Source organism: Lonchura striata, chromosome 3 (assembly GCF_050655825.1).
Source record: "Lonchura striata isolate lonStrDom1 chromosome 3, ASM5065582v1, whole genome shotgun sequence".
Lineage (NCBI taxonomy): Eukaryota > Metazoa > Chordata > Aves > Passeriformes > Estrildidae > Lonchura > Lonchura striata.
Window position 1 is genome coordinate 86,785,218 of NC_140705.1, and position 16,543 is coordinate 86,801,760.

The window sequence follows — 16,543 nt, forward strand, 5'->3', positions numbered from 1 at the left end:
CGTGTCCAGCAGCTCTCCCACAAAGCACAAAGCATTACCTTATATTCAGCTCCAAAGAGCCTTTGCAGGGCACTTGCTGTCTTGGCCAGTAGTGATTGTAGAAGTTAAAAATAAGGCAAACTAAATGCCTACCCATTCAGCTCTGATATAGAAGAAAATACTCCTGTGTGAGAACTTTAGAACTGACCTTGAACAGCCATGATGCAAATATCCTGAGAGGAGGGATCAGGACGGGAGGAGAGGGAGTTGACTGACTGTCAACGCTGATAGCGAGGTTGTCCCGGATCTGGAGGTTTTTAAAGAAGAGCATTAATAAAACCAGTATCTTTTTTAACACCCTTTTTTTTTTTTTTTTCATTATTATGTTTTACTTTTACTTTATTTAGATTCAGGTACTACCCCTGGGGCTATACAGAGATCCCATTTCAGCCAAAGCCACCAGGAAAGCTTGTTCTATGCTGCTGCTCCCTGGCCAAAGCAAACATTGCCAGTTTGAGTCACACTGTAGGCCTTTACATAAATACCAATGTCTGTACTTATTTTTTCTTTGCTACTGTTTCTTCACCCCATTTAAATTCTCTTGTCATTGGACAGGTTCTCAGTTGGACTTTGCTTCTGTAAATCAAACAAGACAAAGCTTCCTTTATGACAGAGCCCTCCCATGCCATGTTTATGCTCCAGGTGCTAATACACAATCCCATTTAATGATCATTTCCACAACAAAAGAAATGTATTGCTATCATAGGCTGTAAGTACCACATACCTTTGCAAGTTTATACCACAGCTCATAAAGGTAGCCAAATACTTTTGCATGGATTTTAGGTGACTGTATGTTGTTCACATCTCCAAGAATTCCCAGGATTCTCCTCCACAGCACAGCAGCAGAATCAGGACGCCAACCAATAAGGCTTCCACCAGCAATTACACTACAATCGTCAGCCAGGAACTCACTGCTCTCTGTAAATTTAAAGTGTTCCATTTCCACAAGTTAGAAATGCAGCCTAAGTATGAATTTGGTCAACAAAATCTGGTCATTACTCCTCCTAACCATCTTCCATCTCACAAGAATTCTCTCCCCTAAATCTCTCTCCTTCATTGGTGGAGCTGCTTCTGAGTCCAAGAAAAACACGGCAGCAAGTGTAGGCAAAGGGGCTCACAGGTGACAGTATGACCGGGCACAGCATTGCTACACCCCAGAGGGCTTTTCAGCAGGGAGGCAAATGCAGCTAAATACAACATTCAGGTACCTGAGGGATGTATTCAATCAGCAACTCGCTCTCACAGGCAGTATTTCTATATTCATAATTTTTTTCTTTTTAAGATCACACAGCGTACCAAGACCTGGCAATGCAACTGGACAAAGGAATAAAAAAACATGGCTGAGAGTCCTGAAGAATGTGCTCAGGCATCACCTCTCATGCAGAGCAGCTCCTAAGAGAACAGAACTTGTAGAAGGCTGTCAGGGTAATGGGATTTATGTTCTTAAACAGTACAAATCCACACTGAAGTGCACATTTTAATGACAAGAGCTGGTAGCTGCTCTCCTGTCACAGGCAGCAGTACAACCATGCTCCAGGTGTACCTGCAGCAACCAAGGCATGGAAGGAAGTTGCAGGAAACCTCTACACAGGCAGAAGGAAATAACTCATGTCCTCTGAGGACTCAAGAAGGTTAGTGAAAAAAAAGGCATTTTTGATCCTTACATGTTTGAATATATTTAAAAAACAACTTTTTGGGGATTTCCCCCCCTATTTGTTTTGTAGCATTATGAAGTCCCAAAGTGCTAAACCACACATTAGGATGTGCTAAGCACATTAGAATGTTCTCCTACAGATCTGTGCTCAGGGAAGTGGCATCTGCTGCTCAGTGGCAGTGTCAGTGTTGATCTGCCTTACCCTATCAGGTTTCCACAGCAAAGCGAGTTGTGACTTGGCTGAGAGGCAGGAATGCAGTTAAGGACACTTCAGCTCTGCTGGGCAATGACACATCTGTTAACACACTTCTTTCACTCCACATTACCTGCCAGGTTGCTACATGTGGTTCTTTCTCTTTGTACCCCCAAAGAAGCAATTCCTGCACCTCAGCCACAAACAATTTTTTACCATACACAACCGTTCTTACCATGGGCAGTATAACCCTTTTTACAGCAGCAGTCCGAGCAGTTGGACTAGGTGTGCTGGTTCATTAAAGGACAGATATTTCAAAGGAAAAGTCAACATGAAAAAGTACGCTTGAAATTATGTATCCATTAGGAAAGCAGCCTGTAAGACATCCCTACCATTACTGCATTATGTTCCTGACCTAGTATCTGACTTGCACTACCAGATGAAGGGTACCTTTACAAATGGCAAAGAATGAACCACTTATTTCCTATCAGTCATAAAAAAAAAAAAAAATGCAGTAAGACATTTCCTCAGACCATGCTGCTATGAAATAAAACTTGTTCACTTAAAACATATATTAGTGTGCTATACTTCAACACTGGGGCAGGCCCATGAGTGCCCAGCTACCACAACCCTAGCTGGGCACTGTAACAAGCACAGTTATTTTTAGCTGTGCAGGTGCTGACTTTCCAGATCATTGTTTACTGGCAAATCAATTGATGATCCAAACACCTTCCACTCTGGGTATGCAGAACTATTCTGAGTGAGCATGTGGAAGGGTACTTGGTGCCATGTGCCACATAAGCCAAGTGAGGAGCACGCGCTCCTCTCTGGGCACACGTGTGAGTTCACACACAGTGTGGGGCATACGGAACCTGTGAGGTTGGTGGGCTCCTGTGAGGGGCTGAGCTGGAGCCAGCGCGGAGCTGCAGGATCCTCGCCTGTTCCCACGGCCGACCCGGCCTCAGGGTCATCCTCGGCCGCCTGCCAGGCCACCAGCGCGATGTCCACGTCAGCTCCACAGCCCAGGGACGTGTCGCTGCTCACGCTCTCACCTGCAAACAGGACAGCGCTGCTCACACCTGCATCCCAGGCTGCAGCAGCAGAGCGCCCCAGAGAAGCATCCCGGCTGTCTGCAACAAAATCACAGCAGATTTCAGGTGCTGAGCTTGACAAAAACATTGTTGTGGCACTCACTTTTCTCTCTCTCTCTGTAATACCCATGTGATTGCTGCAAGTCTGCTTTCAGATCCAACTCAGCTGTACTGCTGCTCCTCTGCATTAGCACCTGCAGAGTAAGAATTCATCTCAGCTTATACAGCTCTGAGCACTAAACCACACTCCAGCAAATTTCACACCCACACAGTCATTAGAAATTAACCACAATCTGGTCAAGACATTCTCATAAATATTCAAAGTACCCAAGTACTTATCAGTGTCCTGAGGAAAACAACAGGCTTTCCATTTCATTCTTTATCCTCCCTTTCACAACCTCAGTTTTCACACCTACAAGCAGGATTTTTTAACCTATGTTTTTCAAACATATCTGAAATAATTTGTTAAGGTATAAAAAAAATCTTTCAGCCTTCATATTTCACAGAGATGATCAGGCTAAGTCACTTATTGTTTCAACTGTTCAGTCAAAAGTTGCCATTAAAAATGTATGAAGTTTGCCTGTGCTGATGTCAACTCACAGTAACATATGCCTGAACAAAAAGCATTTTCATCAGTGCTTTACACCATCAAACATTTATTCCAGTGTACTGCAGCTCTGTAATAGCCATGAATTATTTATCTTTTAAAAGTTACGAACTTCTTGTTATTTCAAAAAATTATTTGTGTAAGACTAGAACAGGGATATAACTGCAGAAGCAGCTGTTGAGGTCAGGAGACACAAACTGATCACACCCAGCAGGACAAAAACCTGCTACAGGGCTCACTTCCAGATTCCACACCAGAAATGGGATTGCTTTTCACACTTTCACCTCCTAAAGTTTCTGAATGCTAAAAAGCTTCTGATTAGAAAGAAAACACTGCTAAGAAAACACTGATCTTCACAGACGTTACTTTTCGGTTTGCCTTACTTGCTCGGCTTCATGCTCCTTTACATGTCCCTTATTTTCCTGAACTGATTTGGAGTCTGAAGTCGAATTTCCAGCCTTTTTACCTAGAAGTTTCAGAAAGGAAACAAGAACTATAAACATTTGCGGGACCAAAACACATAGGAGGTCTCATGTAGATTTCAGCTATGTTTACGAGTCTCATGTTTATAGTTAAGGCCATACAACAATTAAATGGGATACAAGAAGCTTCGACAAGTCCTTCAGAAGCACAACAAACTTACAGGAGAGGAAGTGAACTCCAACTGCAGCTTGAATACACAAAATTCAAATGCAAGTCAAGTGAAAACTCAAAGAGTTATATACAAAGTGCACACAAATTCCAGGTTTCATTTTTGGCCTCTCTTGCTTTACAAAAGGTCACATCCTGCATTCACAGTCTCTAACTTTGGCAGCGACTAAGAAAATGAGCTAAAAAGTTTTAGAGGAGAGCTGGAACCCAAAGTAATTAAGAGCAGCATTTGTGAAGCTAAACAAGTCTCAGATCTTTTCCTTGAAAAACACAGTATTGCTGTACTTTATTAGAATTACCTTGAAAAAAATCAGATGGAATATCTGAAATGCTGCTGCTTCGAGTTAGCTGCTGCTCTTGGTCTGCAAATAGGCCTGCAGTTTCTGTTCCTTCTGAATTTTCCAGATGTTGAGATTCTTCAACTTCTGTTGATTAAATTACAACACAAAATATTTGCAGGAGCTCATATGCACATCTGTGAACTCCTCACCTAAGCTCTACGAAAAAATGACCCTTGCAAATATTTAAAATTCCCAAGATAAAATTGACAAGTTATTACTTAAATTCTATAAAATATCCTTAGAAAAACTGTAAAGTTTAGAGATGCATGAGCAGCATAAAAGGCCTAGAAAAGGAGAGACATGATTTTGGGAGTTAACAAAGAGGAGGAGGTTTCATGAACAAAGCTAGGTTTTCAGTCCTGAAGACCCCAACTGGACATTCTCAGAGCAGAGGCAACAGAACTCCCTTAAATGCAGTGTGCGGAGAAGCCGGCTGCACTCCCTGAGTGACTCCAGAAAGAGGGGAAGGGAGGAGCAATAAAGAAAGCTAAAAACTTTGAATAAAAAAAGCTCTGAGCTATATATAGCTTGGGTTTAGCTTGTGAGGACAAATCCAACCAGGCAGCTTTTGGTTTGGTTGTAACTGCAAATGAGAAGCAAAAGAGAAAGGCATGAAAATCCCCAAGAGAAAATAAACTGACATGCTGGGGAAGGAGCAACAGAAACTCTTGAGATCACAGAGCAACACTGCACTGTTAGAAATTAATTTATCTTAGCATTTGGGGAAAAACAAACAAACAAAAAACTAGTAACACTCCAGTGTTTCCATCCAGCAGTGTGCAAGTTTTAATATTGCTGTACTACTTAATAAACACTGTAGTCATTTCAGAAAGTTCTCTCAGGAGGCACGTGCACAAAAACGAACATTTCTGGTATTGACTGGCTTCAGCTGACTTTCAATGTCTTACAGAAAGCAATAAAATAAAACATTCAATGTGATTCACTAACTGGAACTATTTCAGCGTTCCCTCCAAAATAACTTGAGATGAAAACACACCAAAGATGTTTCACTGAGCAGGAATCCCCACAGGGCCATAAAACACCATATACAGAACTCTCCTTTCTTGCTACTGCAGGTAATGAGTCTGGGCAGGACTCGGGAGTCACAAATCCCTCCCAGGAAGTGAAACATGGGAATTTTTACTTTATTTACTGGGTAATATAGACTTAATTGCAATTGATGGCAGTCTTTAATATCAACATGAACAAAATTTGCTTTGCTTGCACTGCTGCAAACATTCTGAGAAGAACCAACTGAACAGAAAGGGAACAGACAGACAGCAGTTTAAAAATATAAAGAACACTGATCTCAAAGATGACTATAAAGTACAGTACCTGACAGTCTGTGAGAGCAAGAAGTGTAAGAGATACCAGGGAAGAGAGAGCTCACAGTGTGAAGCAGAAGAGGTACACTTTTAGTGGCTGGCAAAGCCTCATAAAGATGAACACAGTTGCTGACAGACTGGCTTCGCTTAGCTTACAGGAAAAAATAGAGCAATAATTATATCACGAAAACAGTGAAATATTGCAGTTCTGAGTGTCACAACACAACAAAACCCAGAGTTTTGGGATAAAGCTTTTTGACAGTAAGCCCAGGGGTTTCTCTCCTGAGATGTAAGTTAATATTGTGCAAGTCTCTCACACTGAAAGGGTAATAATCAGGGATTTCTGATCCACAGCAAGTGTGGAAGTGCCATTTATCTGAACACACACAAACAAGAAAAGCTGTGGATCAACACTTCCAGGTTAGCCCTACTGCTCTGGCAGGGTGTCAAAGGGGAAAATGCTGCAGCAGTAGAGAGGACCCTCCACTGGAGCACAAACAGGGACTCATGGAATTTAGAAATAAAACTCAAGACTGAACTGGCTCTACTGCCAAAGCACTCTGTGATCCAGGCTGGAGGCCATGGCTAAGCCATGGAGCCACAAACCCCAAGTGCTCTCCCCTCCTTCCAGCTTTCCTGGTAAGGAACTGGGGAGGGAGCTGTGCAGCTCAGCAGCTCCTGCTCAAAGCAAGGGGCTTCCACAGGAGTCTGCCCCAGCGAACCAACACATGGAAACATGCTGACATGATATAAAGAAAGGCCAGGTTCAGGCTGCTGAAATGCTCGAACAGAGATCTGTTCCATGTCTGGAGTCTCAGTCATTACTCCAACATTCCTCACCCCAGCCTCCCTCCTGCTTTCCTCTTTCCAGAAGTACATGAGAGGAAAACCTCATCATGCCAAGAAAAAGAGAGCACATAAAACAACTATGAAAGGATAATATTAAATACATGATTTTACCTTGCGCTCCTAGGAAATAGCTGTATCAATATCTGCTATCTGCCTGACAGTAATGCTCTCTTAGGAACTGATAAAAATAGCCATGTAGCTCTAGAAAAACCCCTAACATGAACAGGTTTAACTCATGATTCAATGTCCTGTAGCTGAAAGCTTATATAGTTTTGACTACCACAGCTTTGACCAAAATACTTTGACTCTGTGATTCACACTGGCCAAGACATCCTGACATGGATGTGCAACCTCTCTGTTGAGGCAGTTAATTATTGAGCTGCTTTTGGCAGCAGCCAGCCCTCAGAAACAGATTTAAAACTTGAGTGTTACCAAGTGTCTGGGTATCAAAGCACTCAGCTGTGGTCTAACCTGTGGCTCTCTGACGAACAATGTTTCTTGCTTTCTCCACTCCTGGGGCCCCAGAGGTTGTGGCACTTCTGAATCTCATTGGCTCCACAACTTCAGGGTGACTTTTCCAGCTTAAGGAAAAAGATCTTCCTACTACAGCTGTCTTCTGAGGCTCTAAAACACCACCTTAGGACAAAGAACACAGAATTTTCTGGCACTGGATGCTTTGGCATGGATTTTTGCTGAAGTACGAATAGACTCAGACACAGCAAATATTAATACTTTAAACAACACAGGTTAACTTTCACTATTAATCAAAACTGACTGGTAGTTCAAACTATGCATCGATCTCAAGGTGCCATGCAAATGCAGCTAAAATACTGTAAATTAGAAACTTTACTAAAAATACACAAAGGAATTTTTACAAAGTTGCCAGTGCCAGCCAACAGCAAAGGAAACCACATTTAATCTCTTCTATCCAAAAAACCCTAACTGTAGGCGCAGACCCCAACCTGCCCTAAACTACCTCTCCTCCACAGTGAAGGATGACAACACACAAATCCCAACTGCTTCACATTTGATTAAGAGGTTTTTACACCAGGTTAAGTAGTGTTTAACATTAAATTAATTTTTAAGATTAAGCTTCAATATTTAACCAGTTTGATACAAAAAAGCACTGAAGCAGAAAGATGAACCTTTGCCTCTCTGCTTTTTTTCCTTCTGTTCACTGAGCTTGTCCAGGGGCAGGTTTGTCATCTCCACGCCATACACAGTCCTGGCCAGCACTGCTGTCAAGGAGTCCATGATGTTGGCCCACTCATTGATGAGCTCCTCCCAGTCTGTCAGGGTGGATAGGACACTGAGCAGCTCATCCCACAGCTCCCGAGAGATGTAAACGCTCAGGTTCGCTCTGATCCAAGCCACAATGAGAGTCTGAGGGAAGAGACACCAGTGGCAGCTCGGGCAGGGCTAACAAGATGAGTACAGCACACCAAGCCCAACCAACTACTCTGACCTGCACATCAACATGGGCTCTTGGTGAGGCACAACTGATATGCAGTGCTATTTTCCCCCAAAAACCACCCCTAGAAATAATAGGGAAAGTTACTGATGAAGGAAATTAAGAAAAATTTCTGGCTAAATGTTGTCTGGCAAACTGAAATAAGACACTCTATAATAACAGCAGAATGACTGACTGTCCTACACACATGAAATGACTGCAGCAACTGAACCCTGGGGCAGCACTACACACCCACTTACACTATCCAGGCTGGAAGTATAGTAGGAACCATAAATGTCTCTTTCACTCAGTGTGACTCAGTTTTGACATTCCAGCTGGACTTTTAGGAAAACAGTTACTTGATTCTTACACTTTAGAGATATTCACTGAATGTCTCTAGCCCATCTGTGCTACCACAGTTTGCAACATAGCCCTGAAGAACAGCGCAAACACAACTCTCCCTCTTTTAGTAACAGTTTACAAAATAATTACTAGCAAAACATGAGAAACCCCTCCTACACAGTAATGCAAGTAGGTTTCATACTCAATTAAAACTGTGAGCAGTTGTGACAGAGCAAACCAACCAGCCCCACTCACTCACACGGAACAGCAGCCCCGCCATACTCTGAGCAAATGTGTCCTTTGTCTGGTTCTCCTTTGGCTTCTGCATCACAGCTTCTGTTATTCTGAGGAGTATCTGCAGCATCTGTTCCCTGATTCCAAAACAAAAGGTGCTCTATTAGTTGTACCTGCTCATTAATCCTGCAGCAAAGCTTTACTTACTGAGAATGCAGTCACACTTCAGACTTCACAGATAATTCATAAAATAGATTGGTTGGTTGTGGACTGTAACAACTTTTTCTCTTAAATTATGGTATGTTAACCTTACCATGTCTTTCTGTTCATAGACAGCTCCATTATCATGCGCCTGAAGATGCTGAGAACAGCTTTGCAGGCATCCACCTGCTCCTTCAGCAGCAAAGGGACCTCAGTGCATGGCTCCAGCAGGAAAACGTTTGCCGAGTTTGTCAGGAATACCTGGCATTGACAGTCCATTTGAACAGTGTTAGGAATGAAAACAGGCAAAACTTACAACAAAATACCTGTGCTCCTTCAGTTAAATCTTCCCCTTTCCTTAGAGGAAGTTTCATTTTTACCCATCACTTTATTTTTCTGTTATTCCAGCAAGGCGCCAGGTGGCTCCCATCACACGCCCACCAAGGCTCAGTTTGTGGTTTGTGGGTGTCTCCTCTGCTAGGGCAGGCAAGAGGACATTCCTCTAGCCACTCATTTCCTGCCATCATATGCTTAAACAACCACCAGTATTTTCAATAAATGAAGTTCAGAAAAAGTAAATGCATGGTTCTGATTAATTCCTAGTACTCACAGGAGGAAAAAAATACCCTTCTGTATTAAAATGCAGATCTTTGGCCTTAAGACATGGTCATGTGGTTTAATATACACATTTCAGAGTGACACATGAAGTCCAAATTGTGTCTTACAGAACAAATCAAGCCCCGGTATTTCTTTTCCTCCATCTCGGAGATTGTAATGGACTTCGCAGTTCAAGTTCTGTGAAGAGGCAGATCTCGGCCCCACATGTCCCCCTCCCACACAGCTCCTCCAAGCTCACCTGCAGTGCAGCCTGAGCACCAGCCTTCACATCCCTGTCCTCATCCTCCAGCACGCAGCCCCTGCTGACAGCGCTGGTGAAGGAGTAAGTTCTGCCCCAGCTGGAGGAGCGCTTGTGTCCACAGGGCTCCGAGGAGAGCTGCCAAACAGCCTGGTTAGTGGCAGGGCACAAAGGAACACCTCACAACTGAAACAGAACCATCCCTGAGGTCAGCAGCAAAAGTAGGGAAATTGGCACGGCATACACTTGTTTCCACAGGGAACTCTTGGCTATTATTTTGTTATTTCCCTATGTGGAATTGGAAGGTTCATAAAAGTTTTAGAAGGTATGTTACTTAAAATATTTTTCACCACTTTTCATAGCTGCTGATTGCACTAACACTTGAATTTAAGCGTGGCAAAACTATAAATTCTCTACAAAACAAGGTAAAAACCCTGTCATTCTCACGCTTTTACAATCAAACATCTTATTCAGTACTAGAAAACTTCCTTTTAAAGAGTGTTGCAGTGTCAACAGTGTCAAAGAATTTTTCTGATGGTTCAAAACAGGATATTAAAGGATGATGCATAGGAACTGTATCTACAGTTAAATTTTCTAGATAAAGATATCCAGTTACAATATACAGAAATTAATACATGTTGTCAAGTTTTTAAGCACCAGCAAAATGAAATAGATCTCCATGCCTTAGGCCAGCAGACAGTCAATTTTAGCATTGTAAAACCCATCAGCATTTCTTCCATGAAGTTCCTGCTGTCATATTTACATATGCAGGAAATAACCATAAATGATGTTTCTATAATCAACTGCAACCCTCCCTGCACTCTAAGTGCTACTTAGTAACTATTTCAACTGCGAGCCCTTAACTAAAAGCATTTTTTAACCTCTATTCCCCTCACACCTTAAACTGTTATTCCTCTACAGAGTGAGGTGAAAAGCCCCATGTTGCAGCGGACAAAGTAAGAAACAGGGATACCATACATGTTTACCGTCTGTTTGCACTGAGGAGTCTTCCAAGGGAGCAACAGCATCCTGGCCGTCCTCCTTTTTGTCTGGCTCCTCCATGAACACAGGTTTCTCCTGCAGTATCCACTTCTGGTACACTTTCACCACCTTCCGTGTTGCAGATATATCAGAAGGCGGCAACAAAAAAGCCTGAAAAGGCAAGTTCCCTGATTTCACTCCACATAGGACACAAATGTGGTGCATACAAACACACACACCACCACCCACACTGCCATATTACATACCAAGCTTCAGTTCCCTTAACAGTTCCATAATCTGGTTGTTAAACTAGACCTAGGGGGGAGCCCGACCTCAAAGGCTGTTGCTGTGACCAGCACCAAGTTTGTCCAGGGACCAGCCCCCCAGGGTGTCTCTCACACCCGTTCCCTTCAGAAACAAAAACCAGGACAGCGAGCAGCTGTGGGCAGTGACCTGGCGGAACACCTCATTGACGAAGTTGACGTATCCACGCGTGGAGAGAAGGATGCCCTGCACCATCTCGTAGACACTGCGGTGCTGTTCCTCGACGCTGCAGAGGCTGCAGCTGCTGAGCTTCCTGTCTGACAGGCTGCTGCTGCTGGAGTGGCTGCGCTCCTGCTCGCCTGCAGGCGCTGCACCGGTCTCCATCTCCACGCTCTTCTCCTGGCCTACGGCAACTGTCTGCAGGCACAGCACAGCACATCACCCTTACACTCTGGGATCCTCATGGAGAGCTCAGGATACCCTGTCTGGCACAACACTGCCATCCCAGCAGTCAGACACAACAGATTTCAGTCTACCACTCCATCTAAGAAGGAACTTGGTCTTTATAAACTGGACACTTCCTTGCAGCACACAACAACTGAATTGTCCACTCCACACTAAGAGTGTAAAGGAAGGCACAGACACAGTGGAGAGGAATCCCCAAGTCCCTTTATCTTGGGGAAAAGATGGATTATAGCACTACACATTATAAGGCCCAACACCTTTTTGCCAGGTTTTGTTCTGGCACTGCGCACATTTTGCAACCTCTCAAACTGTGTTGCTTCTCTGCTGAGCCCACAACTGACACTCACCTATGATTCAAGACCAAATTTTGGTCCTGAGATTGATTCTAAATTCTTAACAGAAAGCTGCGAGAGTCTCTCAAAAGCATTGATTTATGAAATTCATTGTGAGGTATCTAACACCAGAGGAGTCTCAATCGTGAGTTTATAAATGAAATATTTCTCTAATATTTCATTGTAAACAGCTGAAATAACTGAGAAGAAAACAAAGCAGCCTTTGATGTCACTAGGAAATGGTCCATGGAGTTACCAAGTATGACAGTTAACAGAGTAAATTCCAAAAGTCTAAATGTAATACTGCTGAAGGTGGTAATGAAAAAAGTTATGAGGGAAAAAAAACTTCTACTGAATTACCGAAGAGTTTTGCCTGAAGACTCCCTCTTCTATCAAAGAAAATCAAAGAGCTACATAAACTATTCACTATGGGGTAGCATTTCTTTGTGCTTCAGCTGTCAGTGCAGTGAGATCACCTGCAAGGTTAGCATATATGCAAGAAGAGAGGTAAACTTTAAAGCCCACCTGAATAATTTTAGGGAGCGTTTCTCCTCCATTTTTTGTATTCTGAACAGCAGTTAAATACTTCTTTTCAAGGAAGAAGGTAACGAGCCACTTGATAAAAATCACTCGAGCTGCCATGTAGGGGATTTTTGTGCTGTAGACACTCTCATTGTTCCGGGTTGCAGTGACATACACTGGCCTCGGCCTGATATCAGGGATGTCTGGGGGACAAAAAGAAAGAGAGAAACAAAGTGGAATCTTAGCAATTGCTTCCGAACTCTGGCTACATGTACCAAATATGTCACCCAAGAATAACAGATGCAATGAATGACTGCTTTCATTTTATTAATGCTTGTATTCTATCCTAACTTTATTGCTCCTCAGGAGAACGTAACAGCACAGCTCTTTCCCAAGGTTATAGCTTGTATCACTCAAAACAAAGGAAAGCAAAAGAGAAGGGCTGCAAAAGGAAGGGCAAAAGCTGAAACAAAGAACCAGCCCTTACAACGTAAGTTAGTTTTACACTAAACCAGGGAGAAAAAACTCCTCATCCCGCAGAGCTGCAGCGATACATCAGCAGAGAACAGAGATGCTGCCAAGAGCAGGCTCTGGCTTTTTCCTCTTCAAAGGCAAAACCCACTACTTACCAAGCACAGGTTTGTAGAGGTTGGTTAGCTTTGTAAAAGATGGGAACAAGTGAGGAAGATAGTATTTTCTGAACAAAGTAAAGAGAAACTTAAACCCAGTGTCTTGGTTCTCCTTGTTTTTCCACTCCAAGCTGGCAGCCTTTGTCACGGAGTTAGAGAGAAACAAAAAGCTTTAAGTTAATATGTTATACTGACAATTGCTTCCCCCTCAACACAAAAAATCTAGCAACAACAGTTCAGTAAGAAAAGAAAAAGCAGCACAGCCCCAAAACAACCTTTACAAACTGCAGTAAGAATGGAAAGTAAGAATAGAACATCCCCCCAAAGCCAGCAAGCTTAGTGGAAGCCAGTGTATTTCAGCTGTTCTGACCAGAGAAGGACAGCAACTGTCCTGTTCTGCTCTCAATAAATTTGCTTCTTATGCGTACATTTTGACAAAGTCACTTTGAGCTCTGCTTTTATCATTAGTATTTTCTTCGTCAGAATAAACACAAGTAAACAAACACTGGGACCCCTATGCAGGGGGATTCGTAGAGTAAGCATGTTTGTTTAGATCCCACACAGGTAACAAGAGTATAAAAAGAAGAGTGACATTTTTGTTTTTAACTAAAGTGTTGTGAGACTCTTATATGTAAAACAAAGGGTGCTGTGGAGGAAGCTGATAATTTCATACAGCCACTTTTTAAAATAAAGCACTTATTCAAGATTACAAAACCCTTTCCAAATATTATTTTGGTCTTGCCTTTTCATATTAGAAAGTGTACCTCAAAGTATTTAATTATAATTTATCTTTTTTTAATAACAAGGCTCTTTAATGTTCATTGTCTGCACATCTTCCACTTTATTTCAAATGTTGCTTAATTTGTACTTTTAAAATACATACATTATCTTAATTTATTTCGTGTACAGATTAATCTGATCTACTTCTAATTAAAATTTTATGTACATGTTACTTGCATAATTTTAAAAACATCAGAGAAGCCATCTCTTTATCTCTTCCTCCAGTGTCCTTTACATTCCTTTTCATCTAGGTATGTGTCCAAAGAGAACAAACTGAATCTTTACCCCACATCAATTTTTTAAATGCAACCACGAGCACATTAAACAGTCAGTTACTCTGCCAGTTTGGATAACATTCATTAATTCTTATCACAAAAGTGTGACCAACTTCTTATTTTCACCAAAAATGGCACAACGAAATACCTTTGGGATAATTTTCCACTTAAGAGTACAAAATGTGCTGCGGAAGGGTAACCCAGCTCCACAAAGATACAGTGTAATTTTCTACCACAAATACATCCTCCAAATATGAACAGTTTCAAACATCCATCCTCCTCACCTGAATTACCATATATTTTAGCAGGAGCTGGAGAAAATAGCAGGTCTGGTCTTCTGCAATTTTCTCCCCAGAGACAGCTGGCAAAAGTGGTGTTATTTCTTCTGGAAATATCTTGGCTAAAATAAAATATTTTAAGCATAGAACTCATAAAAATACTGAAATAAAAGCTATTTTCTGTAAAAGATTGATTTGAAAATACCCATTAGGGCACTACCAAGCTGTTCAAGTCCAGCAGTTGCTTGGATGTCCAAAGTCCCGGTACATCCCAGCGAGGATGACACCAGATTCCTGGCAGCTTGGAAGGGCTGACACCAGCAGGGAGCCAACAAGGAGGAAATCTCCACACTTGCTTGAGGGGCAGTAAAATGCTCCTGCTGCTGCTGCACCTGTATTAAAACCACCCCAGAGCCAAAGAGCAAACCCTGACCACTCAGAGGGACAGGAGCAGCCGGCTCTAGAGCCGCACCAGCCCAGCAGCTGGACACACGCTGCCGCCAGCTCAGAATCCCAGGGACAGCCAGCAGCATCCATTGCCCCCTCCTCCAGGAGAGGCACCCCAGGAGAAGGCTCACCATCAGGCACAGCCGGGGGGCTGACCAGGCTCTCCAGTGTGCAGGGCCCGCGTGAGGATGGCAGCGAAGGAAAGCCAGGCACCAGGCAGGCGAACATCAGGATCTGCTCCTCACCACAGTTGGTCTGGAGGGCTTGCAGCCACAGCAGGAACAAGCGGATTCCTTCACATCTGAGCTGCAAAGGGGTGCATTTGGGCAAAAAGGCAGTTACACAGGTCTGTAAGTGCAATAACACAGGTAAATGGTTCACACCAGGCAGGGCGAGAGGTTCATCCCAGCTTAAGTGCTGCAAGGTCTTGCCATCATACCAAGGGTAATCACATTATTAATATAAACCTAGCTCTAATGACAAAGAAAGCTCAAAAAACTAGATATTAAGCAACATCCATTAATACCTTCTCCAAGTAACTTCACAAAGGTCACGAGAGTAGCAAAATAACTGAAAACACATATTAAAATAATCAAGGATCACAATAATAAAACTTACACTTAAAAGGTGAATAAGAAAAAATTACAAAGCCTAACAATCTGGAAAACACTGCTACTGGGAAGCATACTTCACAGGAATTAAAGCGAACAGAAATATGAAAACATCAATGCAATACCTTGAGAGAATTTCCAGTATGCAAAAGCTTCTTCAGAATCGACCCTGGATTAAGAAAATTAAGTAGACATTATCAGACTCTTCCCACCACAATGTTTTAAAAAATATTTCATGAATATTTTAATTTATTCTGGGGCCACTGCACTGGGTTTTAAGACAACTATGGGGGGAAACCTCCAACTGAATCCAGCTACAATCACCACCACCCAAGATTAAATGTGATGTATCTTTCACAGGAGTGAGGTCCTCTGGGTTTCGTCAGAGGACCATGTCTCAAATTATTTTCATTAATAGTAAGATCGGTGAATTATACACATTCCTTAAATGGCCTCCTTCCCGCAAATTCTTGCCATTTCACAAGATTATATAGAAATTGTTGGCATATATAGGAAATTCACATTAATGCACATGAATGTTAAGCAAAAGGAAATCATAAGGCAAAAGTGTAAATGAATGCTCTGCCAAATTTTGTACATCACTTTTTGGACATAGATTAAAAATTTTGCCACTATGACCACTCAATAGAAGCATAAGGAATATAACAGCTACAGAGCAACTGAGTGGAAACAATTTTGTCTGGACTAGTGCAGCTGAACCGTTATGAAGTGGCCAGGCAGATGTCTCCTCTTGTTTTTGTCAGTGCTGAGTGGAAATGTGACAACAGCCCTTTCCTTGACCTTTAACTTCCGCTCATTGTTCTTCTGCAAAAGCAATTCCTTGTTCTGATGACAAAAATGGCAGCTGGTCAGACAGTTCTGCAAACCAACCTCAACCAAAAAGTCCTACTTGGAAAGAAGATAACCCCTCCCAGAAAATTTTAATAAGCAGCATAAAAAACCATTGGTGCCACACTGATGGCATTTGGAAGCAGAATTTGAAAAGTAGTGGCGAATCCAAGGCATTTGATTCAGAGGAAATTACCACGTTAAACCACTTGACTGGATTTCAAGGTGTTCTGGCCACCCAAGACTGCTCTCTGCCAGACTCCTCCTACTTCCTCCC

General features: G+C 42.4%; 1 protein-coding gene across 14 annotated transcripts in view; it reads right to left on the minus strand.

Moving 5' to 3' along the window:
• Positions 1–16,543, minus strand: part of RALGAPA2 (Ral GTPase activating protein catalytic subunit alpha 2) — a 96,106-nt gene that overhangs the window by 66,785 nt on the left and 12,778 nt on the right. For 9 of the 14 annotated variants that reach the window (XR_014953863.1, XR_014953864.1, XM_085575621.1 and 6 more), the window contains 19 exons: positions 15,543–15,586; positions 14,938–15,112; positions 14,366–14,481; positions 13,027–13,165; positions 12,401–12,600; positions 11,268–11,495; positions 10,812–10,985; positions 9,834–9,971; positions 9,090–9,238; positions 8,802–8,913; positions 7,896–8,133; positions 7,222–7,386; positions 5,912–6,052; positions 4,535–4,660; positions 3,968–4,050; positions 3,081–3,171; positions 2,759–2,938; positions 764–957; positions 188–286 (listed from right to left, as the gene is read on the minus strand). Coding sequence is in view for 12 of the 14 variants with exons in the window: in XM_085575621.1 (XP_085431747.1) it covers positions 188–286; positions 764–957; positions 2,759–2,938; positions 3,081–3,171; positions 3,968–4,050; positions 4,535–4,660; positions 5,912–6,052; positions 7,222–7,386; positions 7,896–8,133; positions 8,802–8,913; positions 9,090–9,238; positions 9,834–9,971; positions 10,812–10,985; positions 11,268–11,495; positions 12,401–12,600; positions 13,027–13,165; positions 14,366–14,481; positions 14,938–15,112; positions 15,543–15,586 (2,792 nt within the window). In the remaining 2 variants the exon portion in view is untranslated. The other 5 variants (XM_085575624.1, XM_085575627.1, XM_085575629.1 and 2 more) reach the window with 4 other exon arrangements.